Raw genomic sequence first — 17,856 nt, 5'->3', positions numbered from 1 at the left:
AGAGTGACCCTATGGTCTCGGAAAAGCGTTTGTTCAAAGTCTGGACCAAGGCATCTGGGAGCAGCCAGCCCAAAGCTGCCTCCTTATCTGTGGGGAACATCTGAACCCCAGCAGTTCCTCGGAGCGGGCTGTGTTTTGGGCTCGTGGAGGCTGCTGTATACACTGCATGGCTTTTGCAAGCAGCAGCAGTGACCCTGTCCAGGCAGCCACTTCTGGACCCCTATACGTTCCCCAATAAAACCCATGTCTCTCTCCCTGTCTCCACGTCTTTCCTTTGGCCTCTTGAACCTTACACTGTCCCTACTCAGTTCGTCAGAGGTACAGCCTGACAGGGCCATCTGCTTCACCTCTGCCCCATGACAGGGACCAGGGAATGTGTCACAGGGTGCCCCAGGGCAAGCCGCTGCCCCTCTGAGGCCTGTACAGAACCCAAAACCCTCCCATCGTGGCCATGAGCACATCCTAGCAGCCAAGGGCATGCCAGAACCAGGCCACCCTAGACCAGCCAACCCCTGAGGGGTAAGAAACAGCACCACCTTCCAGCCAGGGTATCATAACTGGAGCTTTATTGTAATGCGTTCCATTATCTCCAGAACATCACTGGCCACCAGAAACTTGTATGCAAGGGTAATTTTTATAACCTCAGAGTAAATAAAATAGAATAGAGAATGGAATTATAACCATAAATACACCTTAAATATAAATATACACATCGATATCCCACACATATAAAAGTCACGCTCTGCAAATACTTGGCCTACATATTCTGCGGAGCACTGAATTCCAGGATGTCTCTTCCAGGATTCACATGTGCCCCATTAGCTATGGATATTACTAGAGAACTAATGCAGGAGCAACACATTACAAGTTTTGGGGAAAAAAGATTAAGTATCATAGAGCTTTTAAAATATTTGATACATTTTTGTTCTACAAAGAAGGAGCATTTCTTAAATATTACAAACAGTGAACCAAATATACTAGCTTACAGATATATACAATTTGCTACTTTGTACTTCAAAAATGCAGGAAGATAAATTCTATATTTCATGTACATGTCATTTTGGATACAGTGAACAATTTGATATTGCTCTTGTTGGTCTTGCAGTCTCTTGTGCACACTGATGGCTTGTTGCGTGTGGAGGAGGGCCAGTGGGGACAGAGGGACGTCACGGCACCCATGCTTGTTCCCAGGGCACCATGTTCAAAGCAATATTCCTATTCAAAGCGATATTCTGAATTTTACACCTTACTGTGGCTGGGTCAAAAACCGATCCCCATACGTACCATAGGACATGTTTTCAAGAACCACAATTAGGTCTCTGGGAGTGGGAACACACAAGAGCTAAACACAATCTGGTTCCTTGGCACCAACTCCTCCAGCCCCAAGTCAGCTAGGGAGGCCCCAGACACAGTCTTGAGGTGGGCGTCAGTATCCTCAGTTCAGGATCTAATCACGGGATGATGGTCCACGACTGAGGCCTCAACGGCCTTTCTCACCTATACCCTCACAGGCAAAATAAAAAGGAATAAGGTGGGTCCCTTGTGAGAGCAGATTTTCAATAACTGAAAGCTTCTCATACTGATGAAACCCGTAAAACGTAATCATATAGAAACAGACTTGAAAAGGATAAGATAAATTGTGATTTATGATCAGCAGGAATGGGGTAGTTTGTAGAGAGATCTCCCATTAAAGGACTAACACACATTTCAGTTGGCAGCAAAGGCCACATTTCACCACCAGCAAAAAAACCACTCAAAACCTAAGCCTCCACGTTGGCCATAAAGTTCCGCTTCTCCTTCCACTTAGCCCACACCCGAACTACAAATTGATCCTCTCTGAGAACAGCAGCAGAAAAAGTGCAGGGACGTGTTGGAAAACAAATGTTCAAAAAAATTCACCAACAACAAACTCCTCACAAATGCCATGGAAGGGCCTTTTAGACCAAGACGTGCACTCTGAGGGACCCTGAGGTTCCTGGAGCGGCCGAAGTGCTCTGGCCCCCACTGGCTCCCCGGTCCCATCCCTTCTTCAGCAGGGCGTGAGTGTCCCTGTAAAGTCGGGCAATTGTGTTCCAGGAGAGTGAGGGGATGGTGAGACCACAGAGCCCAGCGGTTCTCCAAGGCACCTCCAAGCCCGGGGGGGAGGTGTTGGAGAACAGCGGGAATGAGACCAGGACAGGCCTGGACAAGAAAGGGGCAAACACCAGGACGGGAATGTGCTTTGGAGGACGGAGGCAGCCACATCGCTACCGCCACCCTGAACAGGAGGGACGGGAGGAGGCAGTGCGGACAAGCGTCCCCAGCTGCAGAGCCTTGCCGGGCTGCATGGCCACCAGATGCCAGGCAAGCCCACATGCGTGCGGGTGACGGGAAGGACTGCAGCAGGGCAGCGCCGCGGTCAGCCAGCACGCATTCTGCCGATGTCATCAACCAGGAGAACGAACAGAGCCATTCGCAGAATGTCGGGGAACAGAGTCCAGGTGGACACCACGATGGCAGAGGCACGGCTGCATGCCACCCCTAGCCACGGCCCCATGCCAGCACATGGGAATCCTTGTGGCTGTAATTTGGCTTGAAGGTTTAAGGTTTCAGGATGCACACATCTTGGGAGAAGAACATCACTGCTCTGAGAGTGAGTCCTGCATCAAACAACTCCTAGAAGACACGGATAATGGATCACGCGAGAGAAGTTACTGTCATTTAAATGCATTTTCCAGGAACGTATTTCCGATATAGACAAATCCTCAAAAACACAGTGAGTAACTTCTGCTTCAAAGTATTTCATTAAGGTGCAAAGTGTGGCGTACACGTGTTTGTGACGTCAGCAAAACAGATGTGCTTGTGGTTGTCGGATGGCCTTTGTGGGCTGTGACCCAGCTGGGTATGGGCTGAGTTATTAAAGAGAAGAAAACCACCTTGGAGGAGAAAACGTCCAAAAATGGCGACTTTATTTGCTTGTGTTTAAAAGCTGAGGGCTGGAAGAAGTCACACTCTTCACAGGTCAAAGAAGAAAGCTTCACATTTCTGATATCCTTGAGCGTAACACGCAGGAACGTGATTGCGATATTGTCACGATGTCACAATACCCCTCCTCGAGAACTGAAGCATGTCTGACAGAGCAGCACGCTATGGGTGAACTGATCATTGCGTATGAAAATAAGCACTCTACCAGGAGAAAACGACACTTGCTAACTAGGTCTACACGAGGCAAACACACTCCCAGCCACGATAGCAAGGCTCCCGGCAGGTCGGGAGAAAACGGAGAACAGACATCCTTCGGGGGAGGCTGTGTAACTATTTAATCCAGTTAAAGTACTATAAAATGGGCCGGTGTGGTTCCCCCTGAGACGGGGGGGGGTCTTCTCACGCCCCCGACCCTGCTTCTCCCCCAGAGGTGTTACGGGCTTCAGAGCAGAGAAGGACACCTGGTTTGGGGTGGGGGTGGGCGGCCCCAGGCCAGCACGCTCTCACATGCATGTAGACGACAGTGCTCTCAGCACCGCTGCCCCCCCACCTGCGAGTGGCAAGCCACCTCCAGACACGGCGGGGCCCATCCAGCGTCCGGGCGCTCAGCGCGGGCATCAGCAGTCCCTCAGCCTCCTGCGGTTTCTGACGGTGGGGGTGGGCTTCCGGCGGTGGCGGGACGCCCTCCGAGCACGGGAGGGCCAGTCTGGGTCCAAGGTGGCGCGGGACACGGGGGCATCGTGCATGACACGGGGGCGGCAGCGGGGGTCCCGGGGGAGGCGCCGGGGCGGCCGCCCTCCCGAGGGGCCCTCACATGACCACGCACTTGCCCTTGAGCTTCTCCTTCCGCTTCTGCTGCTTGCTCTTCTTGCCGTCGATCTGGAGGCTCACGGTCCTGCGCTTCTCCAGGTTGAGCAGCTCCTGGAAGAGCTCCTTGACGTTGTGGTTGAGCTTGGCCGAGGTCTCCATGAAGGCGCACTTCCAGGCGCGCGCCAGGGCCTCGGCCTCGCCGCTCTGCACCTCGCGGCTGGGGCTCTCGTCGCACTTGTTCCCCACCAGCATGATGGGGATGCTCTCCACGTCGCCCTTGATCTCGCAGATCTGCTGGTAGATGGGCTTGAGCTCCTCCAGCGACTGCCGGCTGGTGATGGAGTACACCAGGATGAAGGCGTGGCCCTTGGAGATGGACAGCCGCTGCATGGCGGGGAACTGGTGGCTGCCCGTGGTGTCGGTGATCTGCAGCGTGCAGATGCTCTTGTCGCAGCTGATGACCTGGCGGTAGGTGTCCTCCACCGTGGGGATGTAGCTCTCGCGGAACGTGCCCTTCACGAAGCGCAGCACCAGCGAGCTCTTGCCCACGCCGCCCGCGCCGAACACGGCCACGCGGTAGTCGTTGCTCTGCTCCGGCATGTTGCTGGCAGGACGTGGCCGGCAGCCGGGGCTCACCTGGGAAGGGAACCAGACCACGGGAGAGTTAGCGGAAGCGCCTGGAGAAGGTTGGCAGGGCCCTCTTTCGACAGCTTAGACGGCGGGCCCATCGGGTTCCCCTTCACCCCAACACAGGCGCCAGTCGAGTTTCAGTCTAAAACTGCTACCACTCTAAGCCCAACCCATGTGGTAAATCTGCGCTTTTCAAAAGGGCAGCCGATCTGCTCAGAGCTTGAGGGGCCCCAGCTGTCTCTCCTGGTCGGACCTTGATGCTGTGCCCCAGGGACAGCCCAGGAGAGGTAAGGAGGAGAAGAGGAATTAGCCATCCCAGCGTGCGCGCGCGCACACACACACACACACACACACACACACACACACACACACCATGGTTCATACTTCCTGCTTCACCTTATGTACTGAAAACCCAGTATACAAGTCACAACAATGTATAATTTTTCTTTTTTTTTGAGTTGGAGTTTCGCTCTGTCGCCCAGACTGGAGTGCAGTGACCGCTCGCGGCCACCACAGCCTCAACCTGCTGGGCTCCAGCGATCCTTCTGCCTCAGCCTTCCGAGTAGCTGGAACTACAGGCGTGCGCTACCATGCCCAGCTAGTTTTTTGATTTATTGTAGAGATGAGGTCTCGCCAAGTTGCCTAGGGGGGTCTCGAACCCATGGGCTCGGGCAATCCACTCACCTCAGCCTCCCAAAGCGCGGGATTACAGCCTGAGCCACCAAGTCCGGCTTGCGTATAATTTTTTACGACAAACACTGGGAGGGGGAGCTATGGGAGAGTGACCCTCTTCCTGTCTGTCCAGTGTTTGTTTCACTCCTGACACCCTCACCACCTTGCAGAAGCTGGTGATGTCAGCTCTGCTGTGCAATGATGACACTGGAAACACAGAAGGGAAAGGGAATGGAACATCCTTGTGTCACCCCGCTGGGAAGAGGCGGGGCTGGGATATGAACCAAGCATCATGGATGCCAACACCCCCCACAGGCAGCCTGCAGAAAGAGCTGGCCTTGTGACTGAGCACTACTCAGGTCTTAGTGTAGATGGTACATCCAACAGAGCTGGCTGCTGACCGAGAAGCTTGGATAGTCATTTCATCGATCAAAACTAAAGCAATTATACGTGTTTTATTACGGAGTGAGACTCCAACACACACACACACACACACACACACACACACACACACACACACACAAGAATCATAAGGAGCTGATTATTACCAGGATAGTAGGATAACTATTTATTAAAGACTATTAGGACTGAGTAGAATGGGGTTTCCTTTCATCACAAGCATCACCCCTAGTCCAAGGGGTTTGCAAATGTGCTTTCTTCATTTATAAACTATCTGTCATCCTGTGCCTTCTCGGGTATGAAAGGATACACAATACACACACAAAAAAACACAGACTTAAGCAACATCCTAGTTATTCCAACTGAAGCAGACAAGCAGTGTGGTAATGTGAACCAAGGACCCCGTTCTGGGCTGCACCTCGGCACTGTGTTGACTTCACTTTCCCCGACTTAGAGGAACCAGGGAACAACAAAAAGCACTGCTGAACAAGATCATTTCAGAGTCCAGTAAAAAGTATTAAATATAATTAACAATGGAGGGAAATGGGCTTGCGCAATGAGAATGTTTACTGGCAGACAGAACATCAGGTCAATGCCCGGGCTGTGGCATCTTGTCTTCCCATCTCATCAAGTGCATTCACCTCCAAGTCTGCTGCTTTAAGTGCTCAGTTGTTCTTGTGTGCACTTTGGAACCCCCAGGCCCTCCAAGAAACTGAAGAAGCATCAATGCTAAAAGAGAGTTTAAAAAAGATGTCAGGAAGTTCACTGACAACAAAAGACTGCAGGAGAGCCTGCATAGGCATCTGATGGAGTCTATTAAATGCGCAAGAGATGATTATGGCCAATTCAAAAGTGCAGCATGGTGATTCATTGTGCTATGTTTAAAAAACAATCAACGGTGACTTAGTTCATTTTCTGTTGCGATAACAGAATACCGCAGTTTGATTAAGTTTAAAAGAGAAGAAATTTATTCTGGAAGGTACTGGAGGCTGTTAAGTTCCATAGGAAGGTGCCGGCATCTGGTGGGAGCCTTTACTGTGCTGTAACATGGTGGAAGGTAGCACGTGCCAGGCAGCGCAGGCATGCTAGCCAGGCTGTCTCTTTCTCTTCTTATAAAGCCATGGATGCCATCATGGGGGCTCCATCCTCAGGGCCTCATCTAATCCTAAGTGTCTCTCAAAGGCCTCCCCTCCAAATGCCACGAACATAGGAATTTGGGGACTACGTTTCCAACACACGAACTTTCGGGGGACACAGTCAAACCCTAGAAGGTAGCCAGTGGCGTCTGGTCTGAAGCTTCTCTCTGCATCCTCAGAATGAAGCTCCCTTCCCTTCCTCACTCAGTACTGCCTTGTGTGACGATTATTTAGCTCCAGACTGGAGTGCAAGCATCTAGCTGGAAGAGAACATGTCTCGACAAGCTCTGGATCTCAATATCCCTCAAAGAGCTCTTGGTCCACAGCACATACTCTTTATGAGTCTGTTGATTATGTGGTCAACTCTGTAAAGGCATCTCCACCATTAAACCACAGCCCAAATAGAGAAAGCAAATGCTAAACATAAAAAGACGGTACTCAGGGCTACAAGGATTCATTTTCCCAAGGAATTATCTACTAAGCTTCCGCAAAAGACCAGACTCTTGGCAAGAGGTCAACTGTGCAGGGAGCAGTCCTAAGGCAGTTTCTCTGTTCTCAAAGAACTCAGCACTAAGTAAAGCCAATCCAGAAGATAACTTGACAAAAACGTAATAAATTATATCACACCAAGTCCCACGAGAGAGGTCTGAAGGACCTCGCGGAATCTGGGAGATCAGGAGCAACTTCCCTTTGGAGGTGGTGTAGGAGCAGGAGCCCTTAAAGGCCTTCGAGGTCAATGTGTGTGTATGAGACAGGCCTGGGGCACTGACTGCACACTGATCCCCAGCTCTCTCACAAAAACCCAAACTGGAAACTGTTTTCTTTCATCTCAGAACCAGTCGTTTATTTCACAAACATTTGTGAAACACCTTCTAGGTGCCATGCAAACGTGGTGCTTACACAATGGAAGCTCACAGCATTGTAAGGCAGCCAGACATGAGGAAGGGTCCACTCACGCCACTTGGCAGGTACTGTGATCACATCACAGCAAAAGCCAGCAGAGAACCAGGAAGGGCATTTAATCCTTCCCAGAGCCCTCAGGAGACATTGCACAGAGGGCTGGGGTGTGCCAGAAGGCCAAGTGAGGACAGGCATGCCCGTCAGAAGAGAGACCTCATGGGAAGGAATGAGCGCAGGAAACGGAGCTGATATTCATGCCGTGATAGAAAGCACCCACCACTAATCAAGAAAAAAGGCCAAGGAGAGAAGCGGGTTTAGAAAAAAGGTTGTGGGCAGTGAAGGGAGGGGAGCTGTGACTGGGTCTAGTTTGTGGGACAAATAGGGAGAGATGTCTGTAAGTGACTGAGTGGGAGGTCTCATTTAGGGACAAATATCTGGGAATCATCCATTATCAAAGAGCACTACAAGAAATAAAAATCCCCCAGGGAGAAGGTATGTAGAATGAAAGGAGAAGACCAAATGACAGATCTGATGTATACTATTAAGAGAACTTGGCAAGTCACTTAAACTTTCTGAATTTGAGTTTCCTCAGCTTTAAAATGGAGACAAGAATACCTCCTTCTTCCTAAGATCGCTGTGGGGAATGAATGAGGCAATAAACTCAAGCATGTAGCACAGTCCTCGGCATGGTTTTCTGGCTACTTTTGGTAAGGACCAAGAAGAGAAGGGGTTCAGAAAGCAGCAGTAAGACTGGAGGGGGGAAAGCTGGCAAGAAGGCAACAAAAGACTAAAGAGAAAGAAAATGCCACAAAGGCATTAAAGGAGATGCAGGTAAAGTGGTACTTAGAAAAAAATTATAGCCATGCACATCTGTATTTAAAAAGAACAAAGTCTCAAATTCATAGCATAATCGTTCACCTTAAGACAGTGGGGAAGAGGGGCTTAGCCCACTGAAACCCCAAGGGAGGAAAAAGTCAAGGAAAAGTCAGAGTGCAGGAGAAGATAATAAAATAATAAAGAATTTTTTTAATAGAGAAAATTAACAAAACCAAAAGTTGATTTTTTGAAAATATGATCAAAATTAATACACCTTTAATTAGACTAAAAAAGAAAGTGAAAAGGCTCAATTGACCAAAATCAGGAATAAAAGAATAGACATCACTACTGACCTTACAGAAATAAAAGGATTATAAGGAACTCCTTTGACCACTATATTCCAACAACTTTGATAACTTAGATGAAACAGATACAAGTTGCCAATGCTAACTCAAGAAGAAATTTAAAAATCTGAAAAAATTAAATTAGTAAGCAAAAAATTACTTACAAAGAAAACCTTAGGTTCAGATGGTTTCACTGGGAAATACTCATCAATATTAAAAAGTAATAACAAAACAAATTATTCATAAACTCTTCCAAAAAATTAAAGGGACGAGAACATTTTTCACTCTTCCTAAGAGTCCAGCATTACCTGAATGCCAAAACAAAGATATCCCAAGAAAACTATAGACCAGTATCTCTTATAAATACAGATGGAAAATTCTCAACAAAGTACTAGCAAACTGAATCCATCAACATATTACAAGGATTATACATCATAACCAAGTGAGATTTACCTAAGAATGCGGTTGGTTTAACATTCAAAAATCAATGAATGTACTGTACCATATCAATAAAATGAAGGACAAAATAACATGACAACTTAAGTATCTGCAGAAAAGAAAATGATGACAAAAAGTCAATGCCCATTTATAATTTTAAAAACTCCATAAACCAGAAAAAAAGGCACTCTCTCTAGCAGATAAAGAACACTTGGGAAAGCTCAGCATGTCCTGCCCCAAAAGGCCCAACCGCCATCTGAGTTCAGAGGCTCCCACAGTTCCTGAAGTCGTGCGATTGTCTCTGCTCAGTGACTGCCTGGTGTTCCCCGACGCTTTCTCCTCATCCTAACACCAAAGCGTTATTCAGGGGATAACGTAACCAAGGGATAACGTTTAAACAAGCCCCATATCTAAACTCAGTATGTGAGAACCCATAGAAAACTATTAATAATTCAAGGTGAATGGGTCATTAAGAAGCAACTCCCAACAAAGTGTAAATTATTTAGGTAAGCAAGTATCCTTTTATGTGTTTCTAAAAGCTCAGTTTAAGTAAAGTTTGACTTTATGTATCTTATTAGTTAAATCCGAAAAATGAAAGATCTGTTAGTGGGAAATGTTTGCCAGATTGTAAACAGAGTTAAGCAGCCACGGCCCACCTTTCTGCAGAAAACGGGGTCCTTTGGGAATTCTATCTTACTGCGTTATAGAGACGCCCTTGCCTGGCAGTGTTAGGGCAGGTGTGAAGGCAACAGACCTGGCTGGGAAGGCCTCAGGTGCTTCACTACAACATGACCAAAGTCTGTAAGAGTAGAATAAATGGAGAAAAATGGAGCATTTCTTGGGACAAAGGGGTAGAATAAACTATTTCTAAGCCTTCATTTCCAAGAGGCAAATCAGCCCACAGCTTAAGCACAGAGATGAGAGTCACTGATGTTTGTCTGAAACAATTTCATTTGGGGAAAGCCTGGAGGCCAGGAATCCTCAGAGCCGAGTAAGACATGCTTAGATTACCCAGAGGCTGGGCTCGGTAGCTCAGCCTGTAATCCCAGCATGTTGGGAGGGTGAGGCGAGTGAATTGCCTGAGCTTGTGGGTTCGAGACCAGCCCGCACAATTTGGCAAGCCCTCATCTCTACAATAAAAAAAAAAAGAAGGGGTGGTAGCGTGCACCTGGAGTTCCAGCTACTTGGAAGGCTGAGGTGGAAGGATCACTGGAGCCCAGGAGGTTGGCACTGGGGTGGCCATGAGCATGCCACTGCACTCCAGCTTGGGCAACAGAGTGAGACTATAACCCCCCAAAATAAAAATGAGACTGCACAGAGCCTGACTACACTGTGGCCATCTTCTGCTGTATTCATTTTCTTTCTGTGTGGGAAAGGAAAATAGAAAGGAAAATCACGTGACTAATAAACAATACTATTGTCTTGGTCAAAGGATGGGTGACCAGTGACCAGTGCGGCATGCTGGCCGCTACAGGGAAGGACACATCAAGGGATGACATCAGCTGGAACACAGGAGTCTGCATGCATGGACACAAAGTGTCCCAGGCCCATCACAAGGGCTGGGATACTGCCAAGTGCAGCCTGGGATGCCACACACGTCAACAGATGGGAACACAGCACATTGCATGTGTACCTGTTTAGATGGATTGCTAGTGTTAGCCAAATATATTTACAAAATTGGCAAGGGGCTAAAGAGTCCTTCAAACAATCTTGACTTATTTTGTGGCTCATGCTTTTGGTGTCATAAAGAATCCATTACCAAATCCAAGGCCATGAAGATTTATCCCTATGTTTCTTCCAAAAGCTGTATGGTTTTACTTCTTCTGTTTAGGCCATGGATTCATTTTGAGCTTATTCTCATACATAGTATGAGCTAGGGGTCCAGTTTCATTCTCTCACATGTGGATAATCCAGTTGAAGATACTATTATTTCCCATTCTAAGCCCACTGATCAAAAATCAATCAACTGTAAAATGAGGGTTTATTTCTAAATTCTCAATTCTATTCCATTTTTCTACATGTCTACATACATGCTAGTGTCATTCAGTTTTCATTGCCGTAGCTTTATAGTAATTTTTGAAATTGGGAAGTTTGAGTCCTCTAGCTTTGCTATTCTTTTTCAAGATTTTTTTTTTTTTTTTAGCTGTTTGAGGCCCCTTGCAATTCCATATAAATCAGAAGACCTCAGCAAAATAAAAAAAATTTGTACAAAGAACATTATCAAGAAAGTTAAAAGGAATCTACAAGTGGGAAGAAATACAGTAAGTACATACGAACCTTCAAGTTGCAAACATTCAAAGACACAAACATGCATTCACATATCTAGTCACATAAGTTAGTTTATGTGTCTAGCATACATTGTCACATGCTGTACTGCAAGATTAAACATATTTTCTCTTTTTGTGTTTGTTCATTTTTTGTGTATTATTTGTACTAAAAGTATTATAAGCCTATTATAGTACAGTACTATATAGCTGATTGTGTTAGTTGGGTACCCAGGCTAACTTTGCTGGACTTAGGAACAAATTGCACTTATGAATGTGCTCTTGGGAAGGAACTCATTCATACGTAAGGGACTTACTCTGTATAATAAACATCTTAAAAGGATCTAGTATAAAGAACTCTTAAAAATAAAGAAACCTGAGTAGGTATTTCTCAAAAGAAGGTGCACAAATGACCAACAGACACAAGAAAAGATGTTAACATCATTAGTCATTAGGGAAACACAAATCACAGCCCCAGTGAAGTATCACCTCACATCCACTAGAATGACTATCTTTTTTTTTTTTTTTTTTTTTTGAGTTGGAGTCTCACTCTGTCGCCCAGACTGGAGTGCAGTGGCCGCTCCCGGTCACCACAGCCTCACCTGCTGGGCTCTGGCTATCCTTCCGCCTCAGCCTTCCGAGTAGCCGGAATTACAGGCAGGCACTACCATGCCCGGCTGATTTTTTTTTTTTTTTAAATTTATTGTAGAGATGAGGTCTCGCTGCCCAGGCGGGTCTTGAACCCGTGGGCTCAGGCAATCCACTCACCTCAGCCTCCCAAAGGCGCGGGATTACAGGCTGAGCCACCGAGCCCGGCTAGAATGACTATGTTTTAAAAAGACAGAAAATAACAAGTGTTGACAAAGACATGGAGAAACTGGAATGCTTTTGTGTCACTAATGGTAGTCTAAAATTAAAGATAGAATTTCCAAGCCAGGCTTGGTGGGTCAGCCTGTAATCCGGCGCTTTGGGAGGCCCAAGTGAGTGAATTGCCTGAGCCCGCGGGTTCGAGACCCACCAGGGCAACTTGGCGAGACCTCATCTCTACAATAAATCAAAAAATTAGCCAGGCTTGGTAGTGCGTGCCTGTAGTGCCAGCTACTCGGAAAACTGAGGCGGAAGGTTCGCCAGAGCCCAGCAGGTTGAGGCTGCGGTGGCCGGGAGCGGCCACTGCACTCCAGGCTGGGTGATGGAGTGAGACTCCAACTCAAAAAAAAAAAAGATAGAATTTCCATACCATCCAGCAATTCCACCTCGTGGCGTACACTCCAAAGAAATGAAAGCAGGGACTCAGGCTGGCACTTGTACCTATGTTCACCGCAGCACTCCACAAGAGCTGAGAGGCGGAAGCAACATGCACCCACAGAGGAGTGAGTGGATCACAAGGTGGGGTCCACACACAGACAAAAACATCACACAGCCTTAGAGAGAAGGATGTCTCAGCACAGGCTACAGCGCAGATGAACATGGAGCGGATATGCCAGTTGCAAAGAGACATATGCAGTGTGATCCCACGAATGTGACGGCCCCAAAGGAGTCACATCCACGGAGACAGACGGTGGGACAGGGCGTGCCAGGGCTGGCAGGGCAGGGGGCTGTTGCTTCATGGGGACAGAGACTCTGCAGGACGAGAAGAGTCCTGGGGCTGGACAGCCGTGGTGGCCACACGGCGGTGGGAAAGGACGCGCCGCCACCGAACTGTAGGAGGAAACATGACTAAATGGTAGATGGTTTGTTGTGTATATGTCACCACAATACACACAAACGTGACTGTGTGTGTCAACACGTGTGGAAATAAGTCACAACCTCCAAAAACACAGTGAAACAGTAAGAATCCAATCTGGTCTGATAAGGCCAGGAAAAAACATCCAGCCACCGCCCTGGCTGTAGTTCCACACTGGATCGGTGGTCGTGTGAATCCACCACTGTCAGTCACGGCACTGAACCTGGGCCCCAGGCCGTGCTGTGCCATGCCGCAGCCCCTGGACATGCAACTGGCCGAGTAGATGTGGGCTGCTGGATCTGAAAACTTAGACAAAAATGAACGGGAAACATCGCATTCATAACTCTGATACTGATTACAAGTTAAATAGTAACATTTCATATATTAATTAAGGTAAAGACATTCTTTAATTTCACCTGTCTATTTAACTCTTTTAAACGTGGTCACTAGAAATACAAAATTACGTACGTGGCTCACATGGTGTCTCTACCAGTCTGCACTGCTGGAGATGACAGAGACACACCCTAGACTACTTCTAGCACAGTTTAATAACACAAAACACTCAATCCAACATACTAAGTTAACCAGTAAATCTAACTAAGCTTGATTTTTCAAAAGGGCTTAGAATCCTCTTTTGAGGTATTTAAAATTAATAACGAAAAGCAAAGAGCCACACACCGTAAGGCAAAACACACTTATTTCCTTATCTGGTAAAAATATATAAAATAATACACCAAAATGTACAGTGACAAACTGAAATTCACTCCTTTCTCAAAACCCTATAGGAAGACATACAGAAAAAAATGCTGATGGCGAGAGCCCAATGCCGTCGTTCTTTGTTCAGCATCTGCTGGGGGTTGGTTCCAAGTCACCGATGTATGCCCAAATCATGGATGCTCGGTACGGTTTGGATGTCATCCCCCCAGATCTCATGTTGAAATGTGGTCCCCAGTGTGGGCAGTGGGGCCTGGTGGGAGGCGTCTGTGTCACAGTAGATCCCTTATGAATGGCCTGGGGCCGTCCTGCAGTAAGGAGTTCCACTCTATCATTGATTCCCAGGAGATCTGGTGTTTAAAAGAGCCGGGCCCCTTCCTCTCTCTTGCTTCCTCCCTACCTTCCTCCATGAGTAAAAGCTTCCTGAGGCTGCCAGAAGCCTAGCAGACACCAGCGCCATTCTGAGCTGTGAGCCAAATAAACCTTTTCTTCTTTGTAAGTGGCTCAGCCTCAGGTCCTTCTTGACGGCAAGGCAGATGGACCAGTACAGCCCTCAAGTCCCTTATATAGAATGGTGGAGCATTTGCATATAGCCTCTAGAACATCTTTTGTACACTTCAAACCATTCTAGAATCTTTATACCGCCTAAGACAATGCAAATGCTACGTGAAGAATTGTCATACTGCATTGTTTAGGGAGTAATGACAAGACAAAAAGTCTGAACATGTTCCATACAGACAAAACCATCTCTCTTTCTGAATGTTTTCAAGCAGCAGTTGGTTAGATCTGTGGACAGGCAACCGCAGAGCCTGGGGGCCAAGCTAGCTATGTCAGAGGCTACCAAGGAGAGAGGCTTGCTAAACACTGGGTAACCGCCCAGACGTTTCAAACACACCTCAGCTCATCTATTATTTGCCACAATGACTGTCTTTCAGTAATAAGCTGCTTGGGGCATGTGTTCGTCTTTCGGTTTTTGTTTATGCATTTACGTGCGTTCTCTCTCTCTCCCCTACTCCCGGCTCGGACAACGGTGCCAGGAAGCAGGGACTGCTGGGTCCATTCACCAGCACGTCAATGGCTCCAGCCTGGCCAGACGCGTCAGAAACACTCAGTGCGTATTGATTATTTGCTGCGGAAATACACTTGTGTGAGCCCACAGAGGAAGGCTGTTGGGGGAAGCTAAATGAACTATAAAAATCAAAATGAAAATCACATTTTTTTGAACAGCTCTATGTACGAGTAATATTCTAAGGTGGGTGATGTCAACTGGAATGACAAATTGCACAAAGACACGTGACAGAGCCAGCGGCGAATCCACTGATGGCATCTCTCGTCAGCACGATGCAAACACAAAGAAGTCGCAGCCGGAGGCAGCCGGGAGCTACTAGACATCCTGCATTTGGGCCTTTTGTTTTTCATGAACAAACAGAAGACACATCAGATGTGGAAGAATCTTTCCAGTGCTTTCTATGCAGACATGGAGCCACCTGGTAATACGTTCCACCACACACAGTTCACTAGATATTTTGTAACAAAGGAGTACCAGTTGCAGAACTAACATCAAGATGTGTTTTTCTTTTATTTTTTTGAAAAAAAAAAACTGTTCTAAATTCATTCACATTTTCTGTTTGGTAGGAGGCTTTTCATGTATGCCACAGAGGAGATATTTCCCCCAAATCCACCCACTCCTCCATCCCTGTCACATAGAGAGCAGGGACAGCACCTGCTTTGGAAAACCAATCGTCCTATTAAGAGAGCACTTTTGAAAAAAGATGAACAGGGATAATTCCATCATTACATGATTTTGTCCCAACAATGCAAGTGTATCTTTAAAATCTCTCCAATTGGCACAGCTGAGAATCTGAAAGTCACCACTGCAATCATTTTAGAGGTCTCTCGAACGGAGGACTTTGCAGGTGTAGGTTGGTTGGGCAAAAATACACACCTGCAAGTTCTTCTGGTTACACGTCAAGGACACGTCATGGGGATCCGAGAGGACAAGAAGCCAGGGAAGGACTCTCAATATCAGAGCCAAGATTGGAGAGAGGTGAAGGTGTGAGCCCTGAGGAAACCTGGGGGGAGGGGTGCTCCCTGGTGGATAGGGCAGCACGTGCGAACACAGGTGATTATCCTGTATGCCCAGGGTACATGGCGGAGCTCTCCAAGGGGGGCGAGGGCACGGTGGGCATGGGGGCAGACGGGTTTTGCCGGACCTCATGAGCCTAGGTAAGAGGTACGCTTTGACCCTGAGAAGGACTGAAAGGACCAGGGAAGTGACAGGTGTGACCTCCATGTCAAAGGACCTGCTGAGGCCCCTGTGGGTCTGGGGCAGAAGTGGCCACAGGATCCCTGAAAGGAGGCCAGGCAGCCATCTCACAGTGCCCAGGCAGCCTGGGCAAGACAAGAGAGGCATTCCTGCCCACCTCATGGCAGCTGCACACAGCGGGTCATTTGCCCATGGCTTTAAACACCCACATGCCACCCCCTGTTGCATATCCACAGCGAGGACCGTGCCCCTGGACTCACACCCCATGCCCCACCAGTCCACTCAGGTGCCACGGAGACATCCCACACAGAGGATGAGCAAGACTAAACTCCCTACATAGCCCTAAACTACTCCCTGCAGTGTCTTCACCTCAGCCTCCCTGGCCAAGACCCCTCCCTCACCCCAGGGAAGGCCATGCTGTGGGGCCGAGGAATAAGAACTCCAGAGAGGAGCAGCCCAATGGGGCAGGCCCAGCAGCAGGGCCAGGCTCTGAGAAGCATGGTCCAGTGAAGGTCATGGTGATCCAGCAAGAGCCAAGTTGACAGCATCCAGGATGCTGAGACACAGCGAACTGAGGAGCAAGCACAGAATGGGGAAACCGAGCAGGCGGCTCAAAGACATCAACTGAGACTCTGGGTATGAAATGGTGGCTGAATGGTATGTAGTTTTGGTTACAAAAAAGTTTTTAAGCCGGGCTCGGTGGCTCAGCCTGTAATGCCGCGCCTTTGGGAGGTTGAGGTGAGTGGATTGCCTGAGCCTGCGGGTTCGAGACCCGCCTGGGCAGCGAGACCTCATCTCTACAATAAATCAAAAAAATTAGCCGGGTGTGGTAGCACACGCCTGTCGTTCCGGCTACTCGGAAGGCGGAGACGGAGGGATCACCGGAGCCCAGCAGGTCGAGGCTGCGGTGGCCGGGAGCGGCCCCGGCCCTCTAGTCTGGGCGACAGAGTGAGACTCCAACGCAAAAAAAAAAAAAAAAGTTTTTAAAATTTAATTTTAAAATACAAAGACAAGGGATAGGCAGTAGTGGGAAACTGCCAGGGGAGGTAGGGGACACACTTTATCTATAAGGGTACCTGATCGCAAACCAGGTAAAGTGGGGACCAAACAGGGACCCAAATTTTACCTGTACAATGACCATTTGTATACCTAACCCTGAATTGTACCCCACATCTCTAAAATAAGAAAAAAATGCAAAGACGGGGGCCAAAATGTTAATGGGAAGACAAACGGATATACTAGCGAGATAAAATGTAAATTCCTGATGAGGGTCATACAGGAAGTCGAATCGCAAAGAGAAGAGGCCGCAGTCAGAGGGAAGAGGCTCCCCTGGTGGTGCGGGAAGAGGGAGGGTCCCAGCCTGGAGAGAGCCCGCTGTGCCACGTGCTGTAGAGTGGAAGAAGAGTGACAGCCGAGAGTGAAGCCGCCCTGGGGTGAGAGACCCAAGAGATTAAAAAAAAGAAATACTTTATGAATTCCTACCCCACGTTCACTGTATTTGTTTGCAGTGTTTGTACTTAGAATTTTGTTAAGTTTAATTTTTGTTTGTCTCATAAAATAACCGATTGCTTCCGCAACTGCTGCTGGCAGTATGTGAATGTCAAGTAATGAACCCCTCCCGGACATTCCTTTGCTTAGCCTGCCTGCTGACATTCCACTCTGCTCATTCAGCAGCTCCCCCGTCATCACAGGTAGCTGAGCGGCCCAGACCGATCCCAAGTGCCCCCGTACCCATTAGGAGAAATTACCCTATCATGTAAAAACAAGTTTAAAGTTCTTT

At 47.9% G+C, this 17,856-nt stretch overlaps 1 protein-coding gene across 1 annotated transcript in view; it reads right to left on the bottom strand.

Moving 5' to 3' along the window:
* Nucleotides 1-2,790: 2,790 nt before the first annotated feature.
* The window catches only part of DIRAS2 (DIRAS family GTPase 2), a 23,198-nt gene continuing 8,132 nt past the window's right edge, over nt 2,791-17,856 (bottom strand). Inside the window, exon 2 of the mRNA XM_008069556.2 lies at nt 2,791-4,410. Coding sequence (XP_008067747.1) covers nt 3,775-4,374 — 600 coding nt within the window. The 5' untranslated portion in view covers nt 4,375-4,410 and the 3' untranslated portion in view covers nt 2,791-3,774. The remainder of the gene's footprint in view (nt 4,411-17,856) is intronic.

The sequence above is a fragment of the Carlito syrichta genome, unplaced genomic scaffold, assembly GCF_000164805.1.
Source record: "Carlito syrichta isolate Samal-C Ts95f unplaced genomic scaffold, Tarsius_syrichta-2.0.1 Scaffold312116, whole genome shotgun sequence".
NCBI lineage: Eukaryota > Metazoa > Chordata > Mammalia > Primates > Tarsiidae > Carlito > Carlito syrichta.
Note: the sequence above shows the minus strand (reverse complement) of the source record. Positions and strands in the feature narration are given on the sequence as shown.